Below are 22,013 nucleotides of genomic sequence, written 5' to 3' on the forward strand. Positions count from 1 at the left end.
GAATGTTTGGGAGGAGACCCTGTCAGACCCTGTAAAAAAACGCCCAGATCTAATCTAATCATCATCGGCCTCAAAACTCCGGTTACAATGGGAGGGTCTCCCGAGTAATCTTCACGGTGCATGTATACAAATTTCTTCTCTTCTCCAGGTTCCACCTCTCTCCATAACAAACAAGAGCCAACGCGGTTCCATACCAGCATTGACCATGCCTTCACGTCTGGTATCTAAAGCCCCCCAATGCATGTCATGTATACGTCGCATGACAAGCTTGGGGGATACATTCTCATCGCCACTGGGCCAGCAAATCCGAGGGAAGAAGAAACTTGCCAAGGTCTCCACTGTCAACGTCCAATTGCTGCAAAATATCCCTGGGTATGGCAAGAAAGGTAAGCTGTGGTCTCTCTACTACCTAGGAGACCCTTCTCGTATCATACTATGATGCTGACTTGCGCGTCCAGGGTCGGTTGTGCCGGTAATAGCAGGGATGATGCGAAATATCTGGTTACCAAGAAAGATGGCAGAGTATGCAACCTCTAGTAGGCTCCAAGAGCTGGGAAAAGAGGACGTTGTCGTAGAGCGTGATTATACTTTCCTACCAAATAAACAGCGGAAATCTATAAAGGCTGCTCAAGCCTTGGCTCGCGCTCAAACTGCAGCTGAAGCGGCTCTTCCACAGGAGGCACCTGCGATCTCAAATGAGGACCTTCCATTCCTGAGTGTAAGTCCGCCAAATATCTCATATAAAACAGAGAAGGATAACGCTAACGCCTGATTGCAGCCTGATGCAGCAACGAACATTATATCAAAGCTCCTCCCAGCAAACATCGATTTCTACCGAACCCCCATTGCGACTGAACAGCACAAATCCCAGCCGCCAAAGAGACTGTCTCCATCCATACCAGCTGCATCGGCGATCTCCGCGGCAGCAGCTGAAGGACAGCCAAAGGAAGTGGAGGCCAAGGAACCAGGCAAGACAAGCATATACGGCTCAGTGTCAACGAGTGATATTGCTGCGAATATCAAGGCTGTATTAGCAGAAAATAATGAGGGAGCCAGAGTTGTCCTCTCGTCTGAGCACATTTCTTTTGTCGAGGAAATGGAGGACCAGGATAGAGTGAAGCATCTCGGAGTTTTCGAGATTGATATTCGACTTCCCGGTGCTGCAAATGCTGTCCGGAGAACGATTACAGTCAGTGCACAGGAGTAGCCCTCCTCCTGTTGAGGGATTTGTACGATACCTAGTTCTGTCGAAATAATACCGAAAAATTAGCCTCCCTGGATGACTTCAGAACGTGAGCTTCTGGGCCCTTAATACTATGCATCTACCTAGGTAGGTAAGTTGTAGATCCGGCAGTGCTGACACAAGGATAGACTTTAGAACCATCTTCGATATACAGGAGAGAAATGTGGCGGTTAGCAATTCCCGGACTAACACGCCCCGCTCTGCTGCTTCACGCTGATATGTTGATGCGGAGGGCAACTTCTGGGCCCCATCGGATTCGCATCATGGATTCCCAAGGGCTCACTACCGACTGAAAGATTTGACTCGACTAGGAGGATCAGGTCACACTGCTGCGAGACGATGAATTGCCGGAGCCACATTGCCTTGTGGTGTTGATGAGCTGGCTTTTCCGCCTCCCCCAATTACCCAGACCTGTGCCGTGAATTGGTACAATAAGATGCCTCTGCCGAGGGACTTTGGGACTTTTGAGGGGCACACATAGCGTTAGATATCTCTCCTGCCGGCATGGCGCATTGGGGAACCTCGGTGAACATCCCATTCCTGAATTCGCCCGGCCCGATACGTCATTGAGGGTCAGTGAAGATCATACCAACAGTTCCAAGTCCATAACATCACTTTGATGGGTCTGGCACTGGGAGCGGGGTTGGGTTGGATGACCTAATACACGCTTCCGATTTTCGCCTTGTTTGTTGACCACGGATCGGTATTGTGCGGGATCGCGAAGCGAAACTGATCGAAGAGTTCAGGAGCAGCCATGACGAACCCCGCCTTGTGCCAGCGAGGGTGTATACCATCTTAAAAGCAAGCCTTACACTTCGACGCTCTTCAACCCCCGCCTACGATAAAACTTCTTCACATATCACCGAGCCAGGAGTGGTAAGTTTCCGCTTCATCCAATACCCTCTCGAAATGCTTTTCCCTGCAACTTTGTGAGCGCCGGTGATTCCACCCCCACCATTAGCGTCGAATCGTGCCGTACGGGGTACAACAACAATAAATTGCCTTGGGGAACTCCCAGTCCTCAACATATCGCTGATACTTTCCAACATCGAACAGACTTCACATTCAATCCACCAATACTACCACCGACCGCAATCATGGGTGTCCAAGACGTTCTCAGCCGAAAGACCGGTGTCATCGTTGGAGATGACGTGTTAAAGCTGTTCAACTATGCTCAGGAGCATAACTTTGCCATCCCCGCCATCGTAAGTAACAGCAGAGCGTTGACCGCCCATCGACTCACATCTAACCTACTGTGTAGAATGTCACCTCTTCATCAACCGTCGTAGCTTCTCTGGAGGCCGCTCGCGATGCGAAGGCGCCCATCATCCTCCAAATGTCTCAAGGTGGATCTGCGTATTTCGCAGGAAAGGTATATACATACACATCTCTTGATTGACTGGGTCGCGAGGTTCTAACGAATTGTGCGATAGGGTGTTGCCAACGGCAGCCAGGAAGCCTCTATTGCTGGTGGTATCGCCGCTGCCCACTACATCCGCAGCATTGCACCATCCTATGGTATCCCGGTCGTCCTGCACACTGATCACTGCGCCAAGAAGCTTCTGCCATGGTTGGATGGACTTTTGGATGAGGACGAGAAATACTTCAAATTGCACGGCGAGCCTCTGTTTTCCAGCCATATGATTGATCTGAGCGAGGAGGAAGTCGACTTCAACATCCAGACCACGGCCAAGTACCTGAAGCGTGCTGCACCAATGAAGCAATGGCTCGAGATGGTAATTGTATTCTCTAATTCATAAAGTGCTCATCTAACCGCTTCTACAGGAGATCGGTATCACTGGTGGCGAGGAGGATGGTGTCAACAACGAGGATGTTGACAACAACTCCCTCTACACTCAACCCGAGGATATCCTTGCTATCTACAAGGCTCTCTCCCCGATCTCCCCATACTTCTCCATCGCTGCCGGATTCGGTAACGTACATGGTGTCTACAAGCCTGGTAACGTTAAGCTCCACCCCGAACTTCTGAGCAAGCACCAGAAGCATGTCAAGGACGCCATTGGGGCAAAGGAGGACAAGCCTGTCTTCTTGGTCTTCCACGGTGGATCTGGATCGTCAAAGAAGGAGTACTTGGATGCCATTTCATATGGCGTTGTCAAGATCAACCTCGATACCGATTTGCAGTACGCTTACCTGACTGGTATCCGGGATTACATTCTTAACAAGAAGGACTACCTTATGACTCCGGTAGGCAACCCAGATGGAGCGGACAAGCCAAACAAGAAGTACTTTGACCCCAGAGTTTGGGTGCGCGAGGGAGAGAAGACCATGTCAGCCCGTGTTAAAGAAGGTCTTCAGGACTTCAACACCGCTGGCCAACTGTAAAGGTCATAATGCCTGGATGAGAGTCATTTGTGGGGTGCAAGAAGGACTGTAGGCTTCAATTAAATGTTGCACAGTGTAGAGAAATGACAGCGTAAAATGCCTTTACAATGTGTACGCCGAATGGATCGCTCGCCACAGTCCTGTGTTTGTTTGGAATTCCCCCTTTTAGCCGTTCCCTTCATAATCCCTGACGGCAACCCAATAATTAATACTTCAACGTTATATCCAATAATACCTGACGTAACTGCGGCGGATGCACTACCATGACTGGCCGGGTTCGAGGCTGAGGAGCGTCCTTCGCCCAGAGAAAGCGGCTGAGCGCTACCCGGGTTCCAGGGGCTGAAAATGGAATGCTCAAAAATATCTAAGACGACGTCTTGAATTCTCGCAACAATGAGCCTCAGCCATACCGCTTTTTTGCGAACCTTGCTTTATCCCAGACAACCCAAGCGTCTCGCGCCCATCTGCCAGGTACTGTACCTACGCCAGCAAAGGAGCGCAGAGGAGGGGGGCTGAGTCGCAACCATTCAGAGCGATGACGTTCGGCCAATGTCCCCCACCTGCAACTCTACGGTGATGGGACTTTCGAAGGCACTAACAAGCCAACCAACCACCTACACACCGACACACCAACCAGAAACATCTCTTCGTCCACATTATTACCTTGATATTGAGCGTCTGGAAATCAATCACAAAGGATCGGTGCACAAATCTTGGAGCAAACCGTTACTCTTGGCAGGCCCGCATTTCCCATAGCAATATGTCTTCTAACGAGGGCGAAGGAGCAGCAGGAGTTTCTGAGCAAAACAAAGGAACATGGAGCGCGTTCTTGAAATCGATTGCGTCCTTCTCGGGAGATCTTTCGTCCCTAACTGCCCCTCCTTTTATTCTATCGTCCAAGTCACTCGTTGAGTTCTCCTCGTACTGGGCTGAACACCCCTCGGTTTTTGTCGCTCCAGCACATGAGAAAGATCCACAGAAGCGGGCGTTATTGGTCTTGAAATGGTTCCTTAGTACGTTGAAGCAACAGTATGCGAGTCGCAGTGAGAAGTTTGGAAACGAGAAGAAACCCCTGAACCCCTTCTTGGGAGAGCTATTTCTTGGGAAATGGGTGGACGAGGCCGGTACCACTGAGTTGATTTCTGAGCAAGTCAGGTTGGTATTTCCTAACCCATTGTGAAGTCTGCGATCCCTAACAGAATTCACAGTCACCATCCACCAGCTACGGCCTACCGAATCTCGAACAAGCAACATGGCGTCTATCTACAAGGTTACAATGCTCAAAAGGCTTCGTTCTCCCGGACAATCCATGTGAAGCAAATCGGACACGCTGTCCTCACCATACCTGCTTACAACGACACCTACCTTATCAGCCTCCCGAACCTGCATATTGAGGGCCTTATTTTCGGTGCGCCATTCGTCGAGCTCAACGATAGTACCTACATTACGAGTACATCAGGGTTCACGGCGAAGATTGACTTCAGCGGCAAGGGCTGGCTATCGGGCAAGAAGAACAGCTTCACTGCAACCATGTACCCTACGGGCAAAGAGAAGGATATTCTTTACACGGTCAATGGCCAATGGACGAAGTCCTTCGATATCATTGAAGGTCACTCTAAAAGTGGTACTGTCATTGATACATACGACGCTGATGCCCATCCCCCAACACCCCTCACAGTAGCTCCAATCGAGGAGCAAGACCCGCTGGAGTCGAGAAGGGCATGGGCAAAGGTCGCAGCTGGAATTGCAGAAGGGAATATGGAAGTTACTGGAGCGGAGAAGACAAAGATCGAGGTTGCGCAGCGAGAGCTAAGACAGCGAGAGAAGGAGGAAGGCAGAACCTGGGTGAGGAGGTACTTCTCACAGGTGGATAGTGATCCAATATTGGATCATCTTGGTCCCATTATTGGGATGTCTCCGGAGACTGATAAGACGGGCGGAATATGGCGATTTGATGAGGGGAAGTACCAGGCACTGGCTGCTAACAAGCAGAGTTAAAGTGACGACTGATACGAACGTGGCGCATTTCATGGATCATTGTACCACCACAGTATTAGTTGGCATGAACCAGGAATGTTTTTTGTGTTAGAAAAGCAAAATAGAAAAAAAACGCGCGCCCCTGACAATCTGCAAGTCCTTATTGTGAATCTGCAGAGCTCTATTTTAGCGAGGTGCCGGACGCGCCTCGAATACAACAACAATCCATACAACTTTGCGCGTTCACATAACCCGCTTCACTTATCAAGCAGAACGGAACGTGCTTTCATAATTGGCTAAATCGGATACGCGCGCGCAAGTCTTCTACGAATATGATGAGGATCTATTGCCCATGACGACACCAGATCGCGCGTGAAAATGGCTCCCTTCGAGCACGACAGCGGGACCGATGTCCCCGAGGATCGTCGACCCCGCGCCAGCAGAAACTTGCCCACGACTGGCAGAGACAAGCCTTTATTCACGTCGCGCGATCGAAGAGAGAGGATCAATTTCACCACGAAGCCTCGAGATGGGGATGAGAACAGGAGGCCCGGGTCAGAACGCGGAACATGGCTGAGCGGGAAGGGAATGCGATTGGGCGAGGCCTTCCAGAGGACCGATGCGAATGGGCATTTTATACCGAGACCTAGTGCCTGGGATGAATCTGCGAGAGACTTGTCTGATAGTCGGATTCCAAGGACAAAATCTTACTCCCCTTCGACGGCGGCGCTGCGTTCGTCCAAGGCCTTGAGAGATGTTCAAATCCTACAGGAAAGGGACAAGAGGGCTGCGTCTGTGCCAGCAAATTCTGATAGTGACTCAACCGGTGCACTCGATGTGAGTCCGAGTCCTGCGGCGAGAGACAGGAGATGGAGGAAGGACGAGACTGAAAGTGATGTTTCGCCGATCACTGCAGGTGAAGACCTTACGAATGATGATTTTCATAGGAACGTGGGCCGGTACTCGAACGATCAGGAACGTCTCCGAGGGTTGCTGTCTAGTCAGAAGGGGCTGTTCTCGAGGGCAAGCACTGGCCCAAGGACCCAAGAGGCTACGAGGACTCTGCCTAGGAATACAAGTGCCAGTAGCCCTGAGGATGAACCTCCGATCAGACCGCCAAGGTCTTGGGGCTCGAAAGCAAATACAAATAAGGATTGGTTGACCAAGATAATGGCGCCTGAACCATCACCACAAATCGAGGGCGGTTTTAGGGATCGGCCGTTGTCAGAGGCGCGGGAAGCAGCCGCTGACATCCCTTTGCCGTCTGTTGAAGATATTTCACCAATACAGGAGCTCACCCCACCTGCCTCGAGACCAGCTTCTGCGCAACCGAAGAATTCCTCACCAGCGGATAGTAGAATGTGGAACGCCGATCTGGATTTCACAGCACAATCACTACAAATATCGAGCCCACAGCTTCGAGTAAAACCTACCAAGCTTGATGAAATTCGAAGTCGAGAGATACAGAATATGACGGCCCGCGCTGTTGCTGCAGGTCGATTAGAGGAGATAAGAGAGAGAAATTCACAAGAAAGATCTATCACATCGGAAACTGCAACAGTTTCTAAGGATCCGGCCCTGAAAGCTGTCCAACGGGAAGAGCCAGGAGAACGAGATGAGATGACTACCATGAAAGAGGAGGGAGAGCGCATACCGGGCACTCCAGTTACAGTATTTAGCAATGAGGCATATGACCGCTATTGTAAACGGACAGGCAGAATAAATCGTTTCGCAGAGGGGCGGCCTCAACAGGCACAGGAGGACCCTCTCGACGTTCTTCGACAGTTATCGAGGGTACTTAGTAAAAGTCCTAGCCCACCACGGCCAGAAGAGAAGAAAGACGACAGCTTGAAAGATTCGGCTCGGCCTTCAGCAGAAGAAAGGAAGGATGTCAGCTTGCCGCAAGTGAGCCGCCCTCCAACAGAAGAAAATGGCGAAGAAAAGTCGACAGGTACGAAGAAAGGAGATACTACGAATGGTGAGGCCGAGAAGCAAGCCGAGAAAGCAGTAGAATTCTCTTCGAAGAGCAATGTCGTTGATATAGATGCGGAAAACAAAAGGAACAGCGGGAGGAGCACGCCTGCCAAGTCAGATGTTGATCCTGAAGAGCGTATCGCAGCTGAGGCTCGCCTCTTTGAGCTTCAAGACAACAAATCGGAGAGAAACTCAATTCGAGCACCATCGCGATCACCGTCGCCTTCTGCTGATGGAAAGCTCGATGAGACACCAAGGCCAAGACCAGACCCTTTGTCACTTCCTACTCCAAAGGTGACAGGTGCATTTATCGAAACTCCTGCACTTAGCACCAGAAAGCCGAGGAAGTCACGTTCAATCCCACCCTCATACGAAGTTGTTGATGCTACTAATGATGCCACTTCCACTTCATCCTCAGACAACAAAGATACTGGAGAATCTGTCAGTGAGACATCTAGTGCAGTAGACAGGCCTCAAAGAAGACGGCAGTTACGCAGAACAACATCACACCGGGTGCTTACCACATCACAACAGCAGGGGACTAAACGTCGATCTCGTCCTGTTGTTATTAATACTGCAAAGACAACGTCAGCGTCTGAAGATCTCCGACGCCTCCAACGAGAGGCCCAACTTGAAGATTCTACTCTCGAACGCTTTGATGCCATCCTCGAGGCTTATGCCCGAGCAACAGAAGAGGCCCAGAACAACACTACAATCGTCGAACCAGTTTTGGATCTCGAATACGATGAACGTGGACTCCCATTATCAGCGAGAGAAAAAGCGAGGAGGATTGAAAGGTTGACTCTTGACCGAATGACCCAATCAATCAAGAATACGTCCTCGAGCATTCGGGATGCTAGGCACGGCATTGAGCGTCTTGAACGCCAAGTCTCTTCTTCCTCAGTACCTACCAACAACAAAGTGGATGATATCGTCTATATCAAGGTGCCTGTACCCCGACTTTGGGTCTCTAGCCCCACCAAGAAACGAGGTATCTTGAGTAGGAATTGGAAATTCACCTGGCTAGGCTTCATCCTTTCTCTCTTCTTCGCCTGGTATATTTCCGAATCCATCATGTGCGCACAGTTCTGCCACATCACGGAATCCTCAGTACCCGTCCCATATCAACTCGACGCTCCCTTCTTCCCCTGGGCCATACCCACAATGCTCGATCAATGGACTGGCAATTACGCCGGCGCTGTGTATGACAAAGTGCGTGTTGCACTTGGGGGTCAGCCCGGCCCAAAATGGCTACGTGTCAAGCCTGGGCCCATGGGTGCTTCAGATTGGTGGGTGGGGAGAAGTGGCCCGATCGGTATTGTGAGGGATCGTCCAGATAAGGGGGCGAGCAGTATTTTTAGTGATGAGATGATTTGATGATTTGCATGCCTGTAGCATTTGGCCTGGCGTCTGAAGTTGTACATTATGTGGAATAGAGATCGGGCGACTTGGATTCGGGGTTTGTCTTTGGGTTGTTATTTGGTTCAAAGTGTCAGTCTGAAGTGGATAACTCGGACACATGAACAACGGCGTGGGCGATGGCTTGGGCATAGCTAGTTTGAAGTCCGAAGTGTATAACTCGGACACTTAACAATTGTACCACTTTCGAGACATCTTGTTGAACCTGCTTCTAGTGACATAGATGACCAGTAGACATTTTTGCCTGTGCCGCGCCACATCAATGAAGACGCTTGTTTGCAGGAGCAGGAACATGCCAAACAGAAAGGGTTGGACTGTACTAACAAAGCAAAGGAAGCGGGCAGTAGATTACGTCAGGTTTCAATGTTGTAGGCAAGGCACCAGCTAGCCTTCTGAGATTGGCAAGATGCAGAAGTATCATATCACAGGGTTATCACGTATATAGGGTCGAGATGTGTAGACACAAGAGTAGCAGTCAATTCCGATTTGATTTGACCCATCAACTAATGCCTTGCTCGAATACACGTCGACGGCAAAGTCGTACCAACCATCCATCCGTCAAACAATCTTGCATTTTTCCCGCAAAAAGATGTTCCACGTCATGCCCGGGCTCGCCTTTTTCAGGAAGAAAGAAAGCCAAAAGCCATATTTGTTATCAACCCGAAAGAGAAAAAAAAAAAAAGAAAAAGACACACCAAAACTGAAGTACGCTCGATGACCCATCCCGCCCCTCACAGACAGATAAGAACAACCATGATGCTTTTCTTTTGCGCGAGTGCTTTGGAAAAAAAGGTATTCGCAATGTCTGTGATGGCTTGCTTGGTTTCTATGTGAGAGATGAGAGATGAAGAAACAGGTTCAGAAACTAATTGAAAACAGAGTGGGGGGCTGCGAAGAAAAGTACAGACAGGGTTGCCGGCCTTGTAATGACGGGCAAAGCAACGCAGAATTATGATAGTGACCAGTCCGAGTTCGACGTTTTTCCCGTTCCCTTTGATGAAATGAGCGCAAAAAAGACCCTCCGAAAATAGTAGTAACACAGTTTTGAGTAGAAGTTTCCGTGGTGGGCGACAATCTACCAAGGACGTGCAGCTACTTGATGTGGCCAATTAATGTCCATAGTTGCCGCCCCATCCTCCGCGTTGTTGCTGGCTGTTGCCATAGAAGTTGCCTCCGAAAGCCTGGTAGCCTCCATATTGGCTGCTTTGGTGGCCTTGCCCAGCTGCTTGATGACCTCCAGCGCCTCCAAGTCCATATTGACTACCAGCTTGGCTACCGTGAAGTCCATGAGCTTGCTGAAGATGACCTGGGTATCCCCCGTAACCTCCTTGTTGAGATTGCGGTGGAGGGAGGACTGAACCAGGTGCAGTGTTTGTGGCAGATCCTGGCCGACCGGGCTGCGAAAGCGATGGGCTAGGTCCGTTGGCGCCCTTTGCATCGCCAAATGGCTTCAAGTCATCGCCCGCACCGGGCTGACTGCCTTGCTGACCGTAAGCCCGTCCCTGGTACGCGCTTCCAGGACCAAATGCATCATGGCCTCCAAACGCTCCGCTTCCTAATCCCTGCGGGGTTTGAGATGACTGGGCCGATCCAGCACGACCATAATCTCCTAAACCTCCACCCAACGCACTGTCACGCCCATGCAACGAGGATGCTCCAAACCCAGCCGCTGCGGGAGACGAAGCATGTTCATAAGGGGCACCAGGAGACATTGCATACCCCGGATAACCTCCGGCATGGAGACCGGCCTTAGCAGGGTACGGGCCTCCAGCATAGTTGCCCGCACCATACTGCTGGTACTGGTTGAGGTATTGGGCGTAGTATGGGCTCGAGTAGTAAGGGTGGCCATATGGGTAGTTTGCAGCTTGAGGTTGTTGGGGGTGACCTGGTTGAGGTTGAGCGCCCTGACCAGCACCTGGAGTCTGAGCAACTGGGTTTGGAGTTGTGTGGCCACTCGTTTGACCGTCTCCAGCTGTAGCGTAGCGTGATTGAGCTTGCTGGGCTGCGCTCTGGGGAAATTGAGAAGCAACCTCAGCTTGAGGACCATTGTACCCGCTGTATGATCTCTGCTGGAGAGCCGAGTCCTGGCCTTGTGCGCCTTGCTGTCCATACTGTTGCTGGTAATAACTGTACGCATTACGTTGTTGGGGGTCTGCTGTATAATAAGAAGAGTATTCATTTGGTGCGGAAGAGAAAGCCCCAGACTGTGGCTGTGGCTGAGACTGTGATTGTTGGTTTGGATAACCTTCGAAGGGGCTCTGAGTCGCTGGGGCTTGCTGGCTGAATGTGTCATATGGTTTCGGAGGCAATGAAGACTCTTGAACACCGGGTTGGCCATATCGACCATATCCACTGAACTGGCCATTACCTTGGGGCCCTTGCTGGGTGTTCTGGGCATCAATGAGAGGTTGGGGAGACGGAAGGCCAGGAGCAGCAGCTGTTGGCAATCCAGCCGTCTGCTTCGGCGTTGGGGCATTCTCAGGAATAGCAGCCTGTTGGGGGGCAGGTGGTAAAGCAGCCCGAGGATGAGCGACTGGCGAATGCTGAGGTGGTTGAGCTCGAGTCTCGGGCTCCTCACGGTCGCCGTCGACATCCTCATCCCCAGATCCGTTCAGGTTGAAAGCGCCAAATTGAACAGCAGCTCGGTCCACCTCGCGGTTTCCGGGCATTCGGACAGCCTCCTCCTGGTCCAGCACACGACGTTGGTAACTTGGAGTCCTATTAGACGGTCCTGTCGCCTTCAAAGCCGAAGCTTGGAATCCGCTGGTTGGTTGAGGACGGGTCGCTTGAGGTTGACCTTGCAAAGCTGAGTATGAAGTATTATTACCAGTAGCGGTTCGAGCATCCCAAGAGCTAGCAGCAGTGCTGGCAGCAGTGGCGGTTGGGGGTGGATTAGAGGTATCAGGGAGTTGATCCAGATTATCTTCAGTCAGTTCATCCTTTGAAGGAGCAATCGTAGCTTCGGTTTCCTGAAGCGTAGTTTCGGCGGCGACAGCGGTTGTCTCTGTAACTTCAACAGGTGCAGGCGCGGGGGCAGGAGTCTCAGGTTCTTTTGCGGGGGGTTCAGTGGCTTCTTCAGGTTTTGTAGGTTCGATGGGCCTACAAGGAAAAGTCAGTAAAAGAGGTGAAAAAAAAATGGAGAAGAAAAAAAATATTGAAATCGAGGGCAGTATGATTCCATACTTCTCAACTGGCTCTGGGGCTTTCTTTGGTGCCGGTGCAGGCGTCGCAAACATGCTTGCCCAGCTCTTCTTGACACCGTCCGGAATAATGCTCGATGCAGGCTTAGTGGCGACTGTCGCGGTAGAAGATGTAGCTTCAGTCGCAGAAGCACCCCAGCTGTCGTTTCCAGATGGCTTAGCCGTCTCCCAGGCTGGCGCATCATCAGTGGCGGTGGTTCCCCATGCATTCGATTCGACAGTAGGCACAGAAGGTTCAGTATTTTCCTTGCGTGAGCCATTAGTATGTGCGGTCGATGCTCCACGGCCTCGTCCACCTCTGCCTCGTTCAGTGCCGCGACCACGTCCTCTGCCTCCTTCTAAGCCAGATCGACCACCACGTGCGACTTTTCCTTGATTGGTTGAGTCTCCAAAGGTTGTAGTGGTTGCGTCCTTCGCCTTAGATCTGGATCGATCCTTTTTGGCCTTCGAAACCTCGCCCCATTGTGAGATCGAACCTGTTGTGCGGTCAGCACGCGAGCTCTACACGACTTTGTAATATAGCTGTGCGTGTAGAAAAACTCTGCTAATAAGTGCGAACACGTACCATTTGTTATGCGATCGACTGTTGTCTCCAGATCACCATCGGTTTCCTGCAAGGCAAAAACAACATCTTCGTCTGTCCAGTCGGGGAACATCTCCTTGATGGTAGTGACTTTGCTACCATATTGCTTCTTCAGCTGGGCGACCTCTCCATCCTCTTCAATTGATGTAGCTATAGGATCAGGCTTGTCGCCATTAATTGCGTGAGAAGATCGACCGCCGCGTCCTCCTCTGGATGAGAAACCTCCTCGACCTCCACGAGCTGAGCCTCTACCGCGAGGCGCGGCAGGTCGTGATTGAACCTCAGACATCGTAGTGTATGAGGGTTGTGTGTGGTTGTGAATCAGCCAGGATAGGGAGAAATGCTGGAGGGGATCTAAGTGTGAGAAGGTGAGGATGGGCGAGGTGTTTGGATTGAGGATGACGACCGGGACGGAATGATCTGTGATCGGTGTTCGCGTAAGGTTTTCTCCTGAGAATTCATTCACTGGCAATACGGTACCCGCGTCGCTCTCGACAGTACAGTGCTTATTTTCGGCTCGACCACGGCACGCAACACACGAGGCTGTGAGGGACAGAACACGGGGGGAAGAAGTGTAGGACGAGAATCAGCTTGGTGCTGGGAGGCTTTTCAAGGGAGTTTTCTCTGAATTCAAAGTTTCACGGAATCCACGACGCGGGCAACAGAGCTGGGGGGTCGTCGCATGACTCGCCCCCTTCACGCCGCGCCTCGCCTGTCCAGCAGCCAGACAGGCACGCTGTGCTGCACGTGACCCGCCTGCTGACTGGCTGAAGAGGCTCGTCGATGATTCAAGGGTCCCCACAAGGCGCAACCGGGCCCAGTGCAACCTCCAAGGACTTTGCTCACCTCACGGCCGCGACGGATAACCAACGTAGAGTGCAGATTCCTATGGCGACAAGCATTGCCAGCACTTCCACATCCTAGATCCATCACTTCTGGCTCTGCATTGCTGCATGCGGCCATCATGTTTCGCCCCTCCCACAATCTCCTCTTCCGGCCGATGCCTACCATTGGCAAGTTCAAGTTGCATGCCCCTCTGCCATTGAACCCGCGCGAATCGAAGCAGCTCCTCAACCTCCTGACCACCTCCTTCCGCCAGAAACTTGACAAAGAACACGGATTCCGAACAGAATCTGATATCGAACCATCAACGGACAAAACCCCCAAGCACAATGGCAATGCCAGGCAACGGCGGCGCTCACACTCGGATGCGGATTTCAGACCGACTGACCGACATATGCGCTCCGTGCTCACGAATCCGCTCTTCAGTTATGTCCCGAATGCCCACGAGTCCAAAGCCGACAGAGACCCTATGGACGTATTCGATGAGGCTGTAGCGAAGGGAATGATGAACACGCACTATGCTAGGACCTGCTTGAATGCGAAGAAGCGAGAGATTATACAATCACCTGTGCTTAGCGTTCGAGAAGGCATGAGAGATTCGGGGGCGGGATTGAAAGTTTTGAGATGGCTGCTGTCCAGCGGAACAGCTAACGATAACGAATTCTTGAAAGATGGGCAATTCGCCGAAATCTTCATGCAATATGTGGTCGCCGAAGGGCTACAGGAGGCTGCTTGGAAGTGGATAAAGAGGGCTTTCGATGACTACCCGCGCTTCTCTGAACTCTGGGGGCCGGAAAGGGCAGCGGCCCGTCGAGCTATGGTCAGACCACTCATGTACTTGGTCAGGGCCGAGGCTTCGGGGCCTGTGAGCTTAGACGCTGCATATATGTGTATATCCAGAGCTGCTGGATATCTTAAAGGGCTATCAGCTCTTCAGATGAGGCAACTGTTAGGCCCTCCCGGATGGTTCTTATCACACGAGACGATCATGTCGCATTCCGACCATCTACCCGCGTCCGAATTAGCATTTGATTCCTTCCTTGCATTAATTCCAGTTATGTCAAGAGAGGTTGAGTATCACTTTGCTCATCTACAGCTTCTTCATCCTTCTCGCCCAAGTGCGAGCTTAGCACTAGAGTTCCTACGAAAGTTGGATACACCCCGAGACGGGGTTACGCCCCTTAATAGAGCAAGTTCAACTTATGAGCACAGCATAATCCAGTTGAGTCTGGACACAGCCAAATTTTTGCTGGAGAATGAGCGGTTTGATGATGCTCAATGGGTTATGGAATACCTGCGGACTCATTACCCAAGACGCTTGGGATTAGCCCAGAGGGAGCAATTGGAGCAAGCAAAGGCAGAGGCTTCAAGTCTACAATTACTCGAAGGTCTCAGTCTGGCATGAATAGAGACTGGGACAATTCCATGGAATGACATTCGGGATTTATGGGTTCTAGGGTTGGGTATTTGACCGGTGTTTGAAAGGCGTTCGGGATATTCAAAGGCTCTGAAGTATATACATTCTTGTTGTAGCCCGAAGGGACTACTTACTACATGACATCTCCGTTCGACCATGAGTTGGCGCGTATAACTGTTGCCAATCACGCCCTGTGAAGGGTTCTCTCTTATCTCCCTTCTGAAAAGGGTGGCCAAATTTCCTTTGTCTCTGACTGAGTCGTATTTCCGCATCTTTTGTATCGATGCATTGTTGATGACTGTGGTATTGGTTACTGCCGACCGCCGTACACAAATGACGTCTCTCTCACTCGTTTCTTAGCCTTTTACCCTTCTTGAATTCCTTGACTTGACCTTCAAGGGCTTCAAGGGCTTCAACAAAGCTCAATGCTGCCATGACCTGCATTAGTCCGCGCCTTCAGTCACTCATCATGAGGCTTACACATCCAGGCACAAGCACCTCTTGAACTAGGCACCTCGTATCCGACTCTCTCTCTCCACGGCAAAAGAGACCGAGGCATGCGCAGGTACAATCCACATCCAGGACCCTTCAGAAAAGCTCACCCAAATAGCCAAAGGTACAAAAGGATCCCGGTGCACGTCGGGCAATCAACCTCAGGGCATGGCTGGCTGTAGCTCTCCCCACGAGCACAAGGAAGCGAGTCATGCAGTTCCCCGCCATCGACCGCACAGTGCGATTGTCCATGAGCGCCTCGGATTCGCTGTCTGTCTGTCTAATAAATGCCTCCTGAGCTCCACAGCCTCCACCTCAGATGTGGCTTGATCAGATCGATCTCGTCCTCTCGGCCCACCCCATTCGTTGATTTGCCCGCCTGCCCTTGATCCAGGCATTCCTCCCGCCCAGCTTGGTAAGATACAATGGGTATGGTATGGTTAGGACTGCTGGATGCGTTACCTGGGTACTTTAGTACTTAGGTAGGTACCTATCTTCCTTAAGTCTCCCAATAGCGTCATCTGTGTATCTTCCCTTCTCGCTTGTCCGGACGTCACCTCCTCCTCTCACTTCTCTTGCTCTGTCGCATTCCATCAACATTCGCGACGCATACTGGCGCATTAGCAATTCTGGGTCGCGGATCTAAGTTCCATATCCTTTCCAAACATTTTGCTTTCATACCTTTCCCTGCACCTCTTTACACCCACCATCCACCATGTCCGCAGACAAGGCTCAGGAGGGAGACGAAGGTAAGGATAACTCCTTCCTTCGTACTGTATGCTGGAAGATTCGATTGGACCCCTTGCCTTGAAACGTAGACAGTCCCCTTCAACTTCTTATGATCTGACACCGCATCCGACCTTAGTTTCCGGGAGCCTTAACAATGGTTCGAATCCATCTGGTGTCGCATCAGAAACCAAGCCCGGCGACGTACCCGTCGCTTCTCAAGGCGACAACGAGACAACCGCGACAGGGACCGACGCTGAACGGGGCGATGCCAACACCGGGGAGCCTACCAGTGAACCAGATGTAACCCAGAAAGGAGAGCAGAACGCAGACTCGGGGGATTCGGGGGAAAAGAAGGAAGGCGAGAAAGAGGATGAGAAAGAGGGTGAGAAGAAAGATGAGAAGAAGGATGAGCCTCCAGTAGAGAAGGCGGTTGAGAAGGAGGATGAAGGAAAGGACGAGCCTCAGGCTGAGAAGAAGGATGAGCCACAACCCGAGAGTAAGGAGACCGAGAGTAAGGAGACGAATGGGGCTACTAAGGAAGAGGAGGCTCAAGTGGGTGAGAAGAGGAAGGCTGATGAGAGCGCCGAGCCTGAGAAGGCCGCTGATACTGAGGAGCCGGAAACCAAGAAGCAAAAGCCGAGCAATGGTACTGCTGCCACGAATGGGACGAAGAGAGGACCAGGAAGACCTAAGGCATCTGCTGGTGGGGAGAAGAATGCTTCAGCCACAAAGAAAGAGAAAAAGGTCCCCAGAACTGGTACCTCTCAGAGAAAGACAAGAAGTCAAGGATCTGCTCCGGAACCTGGTTTGTAACGGGTGATGGGAATTGGTGCATCATTTGGCTATTGGATGGGACTGGGGACTTGGCTAAGTCGGGTTTATACATTCATGGCTGAGGAGGGGCTTCCTCAAGTTTTTTTGTACATTGTTCTCAAAAATGGGCATAAAAGCGTTCTATCATTTATTCCTCATCCCATGCCTGGGGAGCTCCCATTGAAACGAGCCAACTGAAGGAACTAAATGGCAAGTCAATTGGCACAGAAGCACAGACCCAGCATCGAATCACTGTACGTGAAGATCTTCAACACTTACATAGATGCAGAAACTAGCATCGTGATAAGAGAATATACCTTCTGAGATGTCTGTCAGAATAGCCAATATTACAGGCGAGGTCAGCTTAGCGTGCATGAAATAGACGCATTTGCAGTTGCATTGCTGATCATCGTGCCTGAAGCAGACAAGAGAATAGTGTGCTCAGACAAAGCAGCAGAAAGACGAGACTCTTAATCTTGTAGGAAACTCTATAGAGGAGCGAATCAAGAAGAGGTGGAGATATCGGAGAAAAGATATGGATGATGAGAGAGAGATAAAGCTTATGAGAGGAGAGATCGCTCGGCCTTGATTCCATCCTTGATGGGGAAACAGAGCCTATAGGCATTAGTAGTAACCAAATGCTGAGCTATATGTAGACAAAAAGGAGTTTCATTTTTCCATCTTTGACCTACTCTCAGTAAGTCAAAGATCCCAGTATACGTACACATGCTCCCCGACAGTTTTCATCGCTATACGAAAGAGTCTTGAGACTCATTCGAATACCTGAACACCTGCTTGAAGACTGATAACGGAAGTTGTCATCAGAAACATAGTAGATAACAAGGATAGTATTATCAATTAGGTTGTATGGTTACAACTGCAACAGTTATAACTGAAGCAAGGTACAGATAAAGGGTATCTAGAAGCACAATAATACACTCACAGCCAGGTTTACTCATCATCAAGAATATTACTGGCAAGTCGACCAAAGAAAGGGACTTCAAATCGATCCAGCGTATCCGCTAGATACACCATTAGCACAAGCCTACCACCATCTCTTGAGCAGAACTCACCATCCCGGTATGCCCGGAAAGTCAGATACGCGATCAACAATATATCTCCGACGAAGAACGTCCATGACAGAAACGCTGACCACGAGAAGATCAGATGCAGGACGAAGATACTCGAGAACAGCAACGCAGACTGCCAAGCATGAAACCTGCCGCCGGAATATCAATCAGCACACCAACCCATCAACTCCCCCCCTTCTCAACCTCCACTTCCCTCTGAGAGCTCCCAAACAAAACTCACCTCACGTAATCGCTCTTATGCTCCATAACCAACAACAGAACCCCGCCCGCCGGCGGTAACAGCAGGTATGCCAGACACGCCTCGTAGTCCAACCGGATCGGCAGGCTGGTCTCGAATTCATTCAGTCCCCCGCGGCCGCTCTCCAGATCCGCCGCGCCGACGAACCCGCTGCTACCATTGCCAAACGCTCGCGCTGAGGTATCGGCCGTCGTTTCCCAGGGATTGAAGGCATGGCGTTGAGGGGATTGAGGTGGTGAGCGGCCGCGCGCAAAGCCGGGAGAGAAGGATCGTCTGCCTTCGATGGGCGGCGAGAGGGCTCGATTGGTTTCGGGGGATTGGTCTTGATAGGGTGCGAAATCCATGGCGAGTTTGCGGTTATGGGCGTTGTGTGAGAGACATTGGATTTTGGTACGGCGGCGACGCGGCAGAGGGAGGGTCGTGTGCCTCGTGCCTCGTTTGCCTCAGGGATTAGGATAAACCAATGAATTACAATCAATACTACAGACACCTAAACTTCACCAATTTGGCTTATAGAAATCTTTGGAGCAATAGAGCTGTTTGTTCACAGCAGATACCCACACCATGGCCTTCAACTAGACAGCTTGGACGCTGAAAACGCCCCCGAACCCCCCTTCCCCCCAACCCTCCCCACAAAGGAAAACTCCCTCAGGGGGTCAGAGCCAAGAACCCCTCTGAGGGGCCCCTAAGCTTCGCATTCATGATGATGCTTTCTTCCTCCCATACAGACTCCTGTTCTTTTAAAGCACAAACCCGTCCTGTACATAGCCCTGTTCGTTCCCTTTCCAATCATCATCTCTTCTATCATTATTCATCGAAATTCTATTGCTGCAAAGCATCCACGATCCTCAACATGTTTCAGTTCCAGCTGTTGAAACCTGTGCTATATGTCAGATAAGAGTAAATAGCCATAATGCGATCCAACTTACTTTTCGCTTTTCGAATGAAAATAAATACCGCTAATGGTCCCTTGAATCTGGTTGAAGCAGATGTAATAGAACCCCTCAAAACTCGCACCACTGATCGTGCGTACTCGGTGATCTGGAACTAAGAAGTGCTCCTTCCACCGCATGAATATATTTTCTCGTTGCGCGAGACCGGGAATGTAAAGTTGACCTTTTCTGGCCAGCTTCTGATAGGGGCGGAAAGCGGAAAACTTGGCCCAGTGTTGTAGGTCTACCTTGTCCGTTGAACCCCAATCTTGATGTTGAGTAAGAAAAGAGTATTTTGAGCCGATGATTTCCCCCTCGAAATAGGTGGTGAGCGTTGGGTGGTCTTCCGTCAAGCCTATTTCATGCAACCAAACGTTAGCCCGCAGCCGCAGCAATGGATAGCAGAGCGCATTACCTTGAATGCGTAGATATCCGCAGAGAAATGATTCCCTCATATCAACATGCTTGATTTCGACCTGAACATCGTAAACCTGACGTTCGGATTGTTGGGTGCCATGGAATCTGCTGCCAGCGCGTAAGAGGGCAGGGGAAGAAGGTCTCAACTAAGCCACGGATTAATATTTAAAATTCAAATACAGTCAAGTCAACCAAGGACGTACTCGGACGTTGGAGAAGTCGTAGCCCATAGATGGCGAGCTAAGGCCTGCGCTGGACAATGCAGGCAACTCGTTCTCTTCATGCTTCTCGCCATCTGCACTCGTGGGGGATAGCATATCTGGAGCCATAGTTTCATCATCAATATCCATACGCTTGATATTCTGCTGTTCTGGTATATGTGCCCCCGTGGAACTGGCTGCTCGTGAATCAGACGGAGGCGGTGTTGGCTCCTGATGTACTTCAGGGGGCGCAACGACTAATCCATCGCGAACATCGTTCATCTCGGCACCTCTCCAACTAGATCTGTCATCGTCGGGTGGGCATAAGTTGTACGGCGATATGTTTGCAGCGATGTTCTCGTCGCTCGAGGGAGTGGGCATTTGGTTGCGCCGGCACCGGCCAGGCTCGAAGGACAGGCGATTCTAATGATACAGGAATAGAAGTGAAACAGAGAAGTGCTTAGTATTAGATGGACATGACGCCACTATGCTGTACAGACCTTACAAGTGATGGGCGAATACGGAACAATTTGATACCTATGAGAGCAGTGGGTGGGAGGTTTCGACTGAGGCGTCGACGGTCGACTACAGGAGGCGAGAGAGCCACATAGGTAAATAATTACATAGAGCGCATGGTTGGCTGATTCCGACATTCCCCCGCCATAGAACTTTCCTCTTGTCGCGTGTCAGAATGCTGTCAGATGGTAAGTTGCATCTTTGTTCAATTTCAGATTAATAAATGCCTACCCTGTAGGTACCTTATGCATCTGCTATTCTTCCCAACTATCCCAGTGCACATAGCGGTCCTCCTTTGTGAGAATCCCACTATAGACCGAAACAAATCAGTCCATGAAAAGAGCCGGTGATCAGGACCATCGGTCTTTTGAAATACAGAGAATAAAAACTGCAATTTCACTTGAAGAACGAGCGCAGCCCTAGGTGTCCCTGTCATTTCGCCATCGGTTTCTTTCCTGACACTATGGTATCCCTTCCTCAGTGCAAGTATAAAACGCCTAACACCTTTTGATTCCACATATCCCACAACCCCCCTCAGATAGGCTTGATCTTAAAGTGGAGTGCTATTAGAGAAAACACCAATGCTTTCAGATCCTGCACGAGATAGTAGAAAACCCTTAGACCTTCGGGATCTTGAGACTCGGTGACATCGACTAAAGAGCCAATTTTGGCGGTCTGGGAAAGACAAAATCGTCAGTACATAAAGCTAGGAGATACCATAGGTGCTATATCATACCTCAAATGAAATATGTTCGTTGCCTAGGCGGATTTCCAATTCCTGACGCCCGTCCTTATTCTTCTGGGGCCATTTGCTATCATCCTCCCTATTCGAGTATAAGCCGGCTGGTTTGAGGTCGTATACTATGTATATACGTACTTCATGATTTCGCTGGTCTTAATGATGCGCTTGATCTCGTCAATCAAGAGAGAGCTAACACACACTGTAAAGAGTGCCGAGTCAGTCAAAATCAATGCCAGGTGGTATAGAGCGCGACGTACTCTCCTTGCGGATCAGGGAGTCGTTTCGGTAATTGGAGTTGTTTGCATATCGCGCAGATGCACTCCTCCCATCACCTAGGACACGAAAGTCGAACTCTGTTGGTTATCGTTAGAGGAATGCGCCCAGTAAATGTTTAGAGGCGCTCACCAAGGAATTCGTGCCCGTGTCGACCTTGATGCCCTGAGCTGGCAAAGGACGTTAGCATATTGAAACCATAAAGAAAATATTAACATACTAGTAGCGAATGTAGAAAGGTTCATTAGAAGCCGCCATAGCTTTGTTGTTGGACTGACAGTCTGATAGAGAAAGGCTGAAGCTTTGGAGATCCAGTCGCGATCTTAACCACCGACTAGATCTACTGTAGTGGGGCCCTGTTTATGCCACAAATTCCAGGCATGACGCTAGTTAAAGGGGACACGCTGGGACATCTAGAAAGCTGCACCGCAAGTCTGAAAGTTGAGCATGTACTGCTGATGCGCAACGCTGCCACGCGTTTCTCTCACTGTGTGAAGGAAGCATCAATCATTCTCTCGTATTTGGTTCTTTGCCTTCCCTATTAGCACGAACTACGCCGACCTTCGAG

General features: G+C 50.5%; 12 protein-coding genes across 12 annotated transcripts; 6 read left to right on the forward strand and 6 right to left on the reverse strand.

Annotated features, from left to right (window-relative positions):
• Nucleotides 1-205: 205 nt before the first annotated feature.
• M430DRAFT_27179 (hypothetical protein) lies at nucleotides 206-1,207 on the forward strand (the record flags this gene model as incomplete). The annotated part of the gene is made up of 3 exons (XM_024865545.1): nucleotides 206-386; nucleotides 459-718; nucleotides 779-1,207. 3 exons carry the CDS (start codon nucleotides 206-208, stop codon nucleotides 1,205-1,207), a joined length of 870 nt encoding a protein of 289 aa, XP_024721365.1.
• Nucleotides 1,208-1,853: 646 nt separating this feature from the next.
• M430DRAFT_229386 (hypothetical protein) lies at nucleotides 1,854-2,449 on the reverse strand. The gene has a single exon (XM_024864797.1). The coding sequence runs from the start codon at nucleotides 2,290-2,292 to the stop codon at nucleotides 2,080-2,082; it is 213 nt and encodes a 70-aa protein (XP_024721366.1). The 5' UTR covers nucleotides 2,293-2,449; the 3' UTR covers nucleotides 1,854-2,079.
• Nucleotides 2,341-3,589, forward strand: M430DRAFT_99879 (hypothetical protein; the record flags this gene model as incomplete). Its single annotated transcript, XM_024870229.1, has 4 exons — nucleotides 2,341-2,448; nucleotides 2,505-2,615; nucleotides 2,677-2,979; nucleotides 3,029-3,589. 4 exons carry the CDS (start codon nucleotides 2,341-2,343, stop codon nucleotides 3,587-3,589), a joined length of 1,083 nt encoding a protein of 360 aa, XP_024721367.1.
• A 360-nt stretch (nucleotides 3,590-3,949) lies between these two features.
• Nucleotides 3,950-5,587, forward strand: M430DRAFT_57989 (hypothetical protein; the record flags this gene model as incomplete). The annotated part of the gene is made up of 2 exons (XM_024868703.1): nucleotides 3,950-4,744; nucleotides 4,798-5,587. Exons 1-2 carry the CDS (start codon nucleotides 4,350-4,352, stop codon nucleotides 5,585-5,587), a joined length of 1,185 nt encoding a protein of 394 aa, XP_024721368.1. The 5' UTR covers nucleotides 3,950-4,349.
• A 2,706-nt stretch (nucleotides 5,588-8,293) lies between these two features.
• M430DRAFT_34484 (hypothetical protein) lies at nucleotides 8,294-9,108 on the forward strand. Its single transcript, XM_024866566.1, has one exon. It carries the CDS (start codon nucleotides 8,354-8,356, stop codon nucleotides 8,915-8,917), a length of 564 nt encoding a protein of 187 aa, XP_024721369.1. The 5' UTR covers nucleotides 8,294-8,353; the 3' UTR covers nucleotides 8,918-9,108.
• A 520-nt stretch (nucleotides 9,109-9,628) lies between these two features.
• On the reverse strand, nucleotides 9,629-13,407 carry M430DRAFT_41454 (hypothetical protein). Its single transcript, XM_024867481.1, has 3 exons — nucleotides 12,725-13,407; nucleotides 12,143-12,635; nucleotides 9,629-12,058 (listed from the first exon to the last, which is right to left on the reverse strand). The coding sequence occupies exons 1-3, from the start codon at nucleotides 13,029-13,031 to the stop codon at nucleotides 10,069-10,071; spliced, it is 2,790 nt and encodes a 929-aa protein (XP_024721370.1). The 5' UTR covers nucleotides 13,032-13,407; the 3' UTR covers nucleotides 9,629-10,068.
• A 335-nt stretch (nucleotides 13,408-13,742) lies between these two features.
• Nucleotides 13,743-14,990, forward strand: M430DRAFT_101235 (hypothetical protein; the record flags this gene model as incomplete). Its single annotated transcript, XM_024860692.1, has 1 exon — nucleotides 13,743-14,990. The coding sequence occupies one exon, from the start codon at nucleotides 13,743-13,745 to the stop codon at nucleotides 14,988-14,990; it is 1,248 nt and encodes a 415-aa protein (XP_024721371.1).
• A 1,140-nt stretch (nucleotides 14,991-16,130) lies between these two features.
• Nucleotides 16,131-17,118, forward strand: M430DRAFT_41456 (hypothetical protein). Its single transcript, XM_024867482.1, has 2 exons — nucleotides 16,131-16,243; nucleotides 16,360-17,118. Exons 1-2 carry the CDS (start codon nucleotides 16,210-16,212, stop codon nucleotides 17,034-17,036), a joined length of 711 nt encoding a protein of 236 aa, XP_024721372.1. The 5' UTR covers nucleotides 16,131-16,209; the 3' UTR covers nucleotides 17,037-17,118.
• A 249-nt stretch (nucleotides 17,119-17,367) lies between these two features.
• M430DRAFT_229434 (hypothetical protein) lies at nucleotides 17,368-17,671 on the reverse strand. The gene has a single exon (XM_024864798.1). It carries the CDS (start codon nucleotides 17,659-17,661, stop codon nucleotides 17,443-17,445), a length of 219 nt encoding a protein of 72 aa, XP_024721373.1. The 5' UTR covers nucleotides 17,662-17,671; the 3' UTR covers nucleotides 17,368-17,442.
• A 316-nt stretch (nucleotides 17,672-17,987) lies between these two features.
• M430DRAFT_138251 (hypothetical protein) lies at nucleotides 17,988-18,856 on the reverse strand (the record flags this gene model as incomplete). The annotated part of the gene is made up of 3 exons (XM_024862557.1): nucleotides 18,348-18,856; nucleotides 18,110-18,255; nucleotides 17,988-18,058 (listed from the first exon to the last, which is right to left on the reverse strand). Exons 1-3 carry the CDS (start codon nucleotides 18,707-18,709, stop codon nucleotides 17,988-17,990), a joined length of 579 nt encoding a protein of 192 aa, XP_024721374.1. The 5' UTR covers nucleotides 18,710-18,856.
• A 320-nt stretch (nucleotides 18,857-19,176) lies between these two features.
• M430DRAFT_138254 (hypothetical protein) lies at nucleotides 19,177-20,454 on the reverse strand (the record flags this gene model as incomplete). The annotated part of the gene is made up of 4 exons (XM_024862558.1): nucleotides 19,918-20,454; nucleotides 19,713-19,860; nucleotides 19,295-19,652; nucleotides 19,177-19,243 (listed from the first exon to the last, which is right to left on the reverse strand). The coding sequence occupies exons 1-4, from the start codon at nucleotides 20,293-20,295 to the stop codon at nucleotides 19,177-19,179; spliced, it is 951 nt and encodes a 316-aa protein (XP_024721375.1). The 5' UTR covers nucleotides 20,296-20,454.
• Nucleotides 20,455-20,603: 149 nt separating this feature from the next.
• Nucleotides 20,604-21,747, reverse strand: M430DRAFT_229466 (hypothetical protein). Its single transcript, XM_024864800.1, has 7 exons — nucleotides 21,666-21,747; nucleotides 21,578-21,615; nucleotides 21,430-21,525; nucleotides 21,308-21,371; nucleotides 21,167-21,254; nucleotides 20,662-21,105; nucleotides 20,604-20,608 (listed from the first exon to the last, which is right to left on the reverse strand). The coding sequence occupies exons 1-6, from the start codon at nucleotides 21,701-21,703 to the stop codon at nucleotides 20,965-20,967; spliced, it is 465 nt and encodes a 154-aa protein (XP_024721376.1). The 5' UTR covers nucleotides 21,704-21,747; the 3' UTR covers nucleotides 20,604-20,608; nucleotides 20,662-20,964.
• Between the last annotated feature and the right edge of the window lie 266 nt (nucleotides 21,748-22,013).

This window comes from Amorphotheca resinae, assembly GCF_003019875.1.
Source record: "Amorphotheca resinae ATCC 22711 unplaced genomic scaffold M430scaffold_5, whole genome shotgun sequence".
NCBI classification, from domain to species: domain Eukaryota; kingdom Fungi; phylum Ascomycota; class Leotiomycetes; order Helotiales; family Amorphothecaceae; genus Amorphotheca; species Amorphotheca resinae.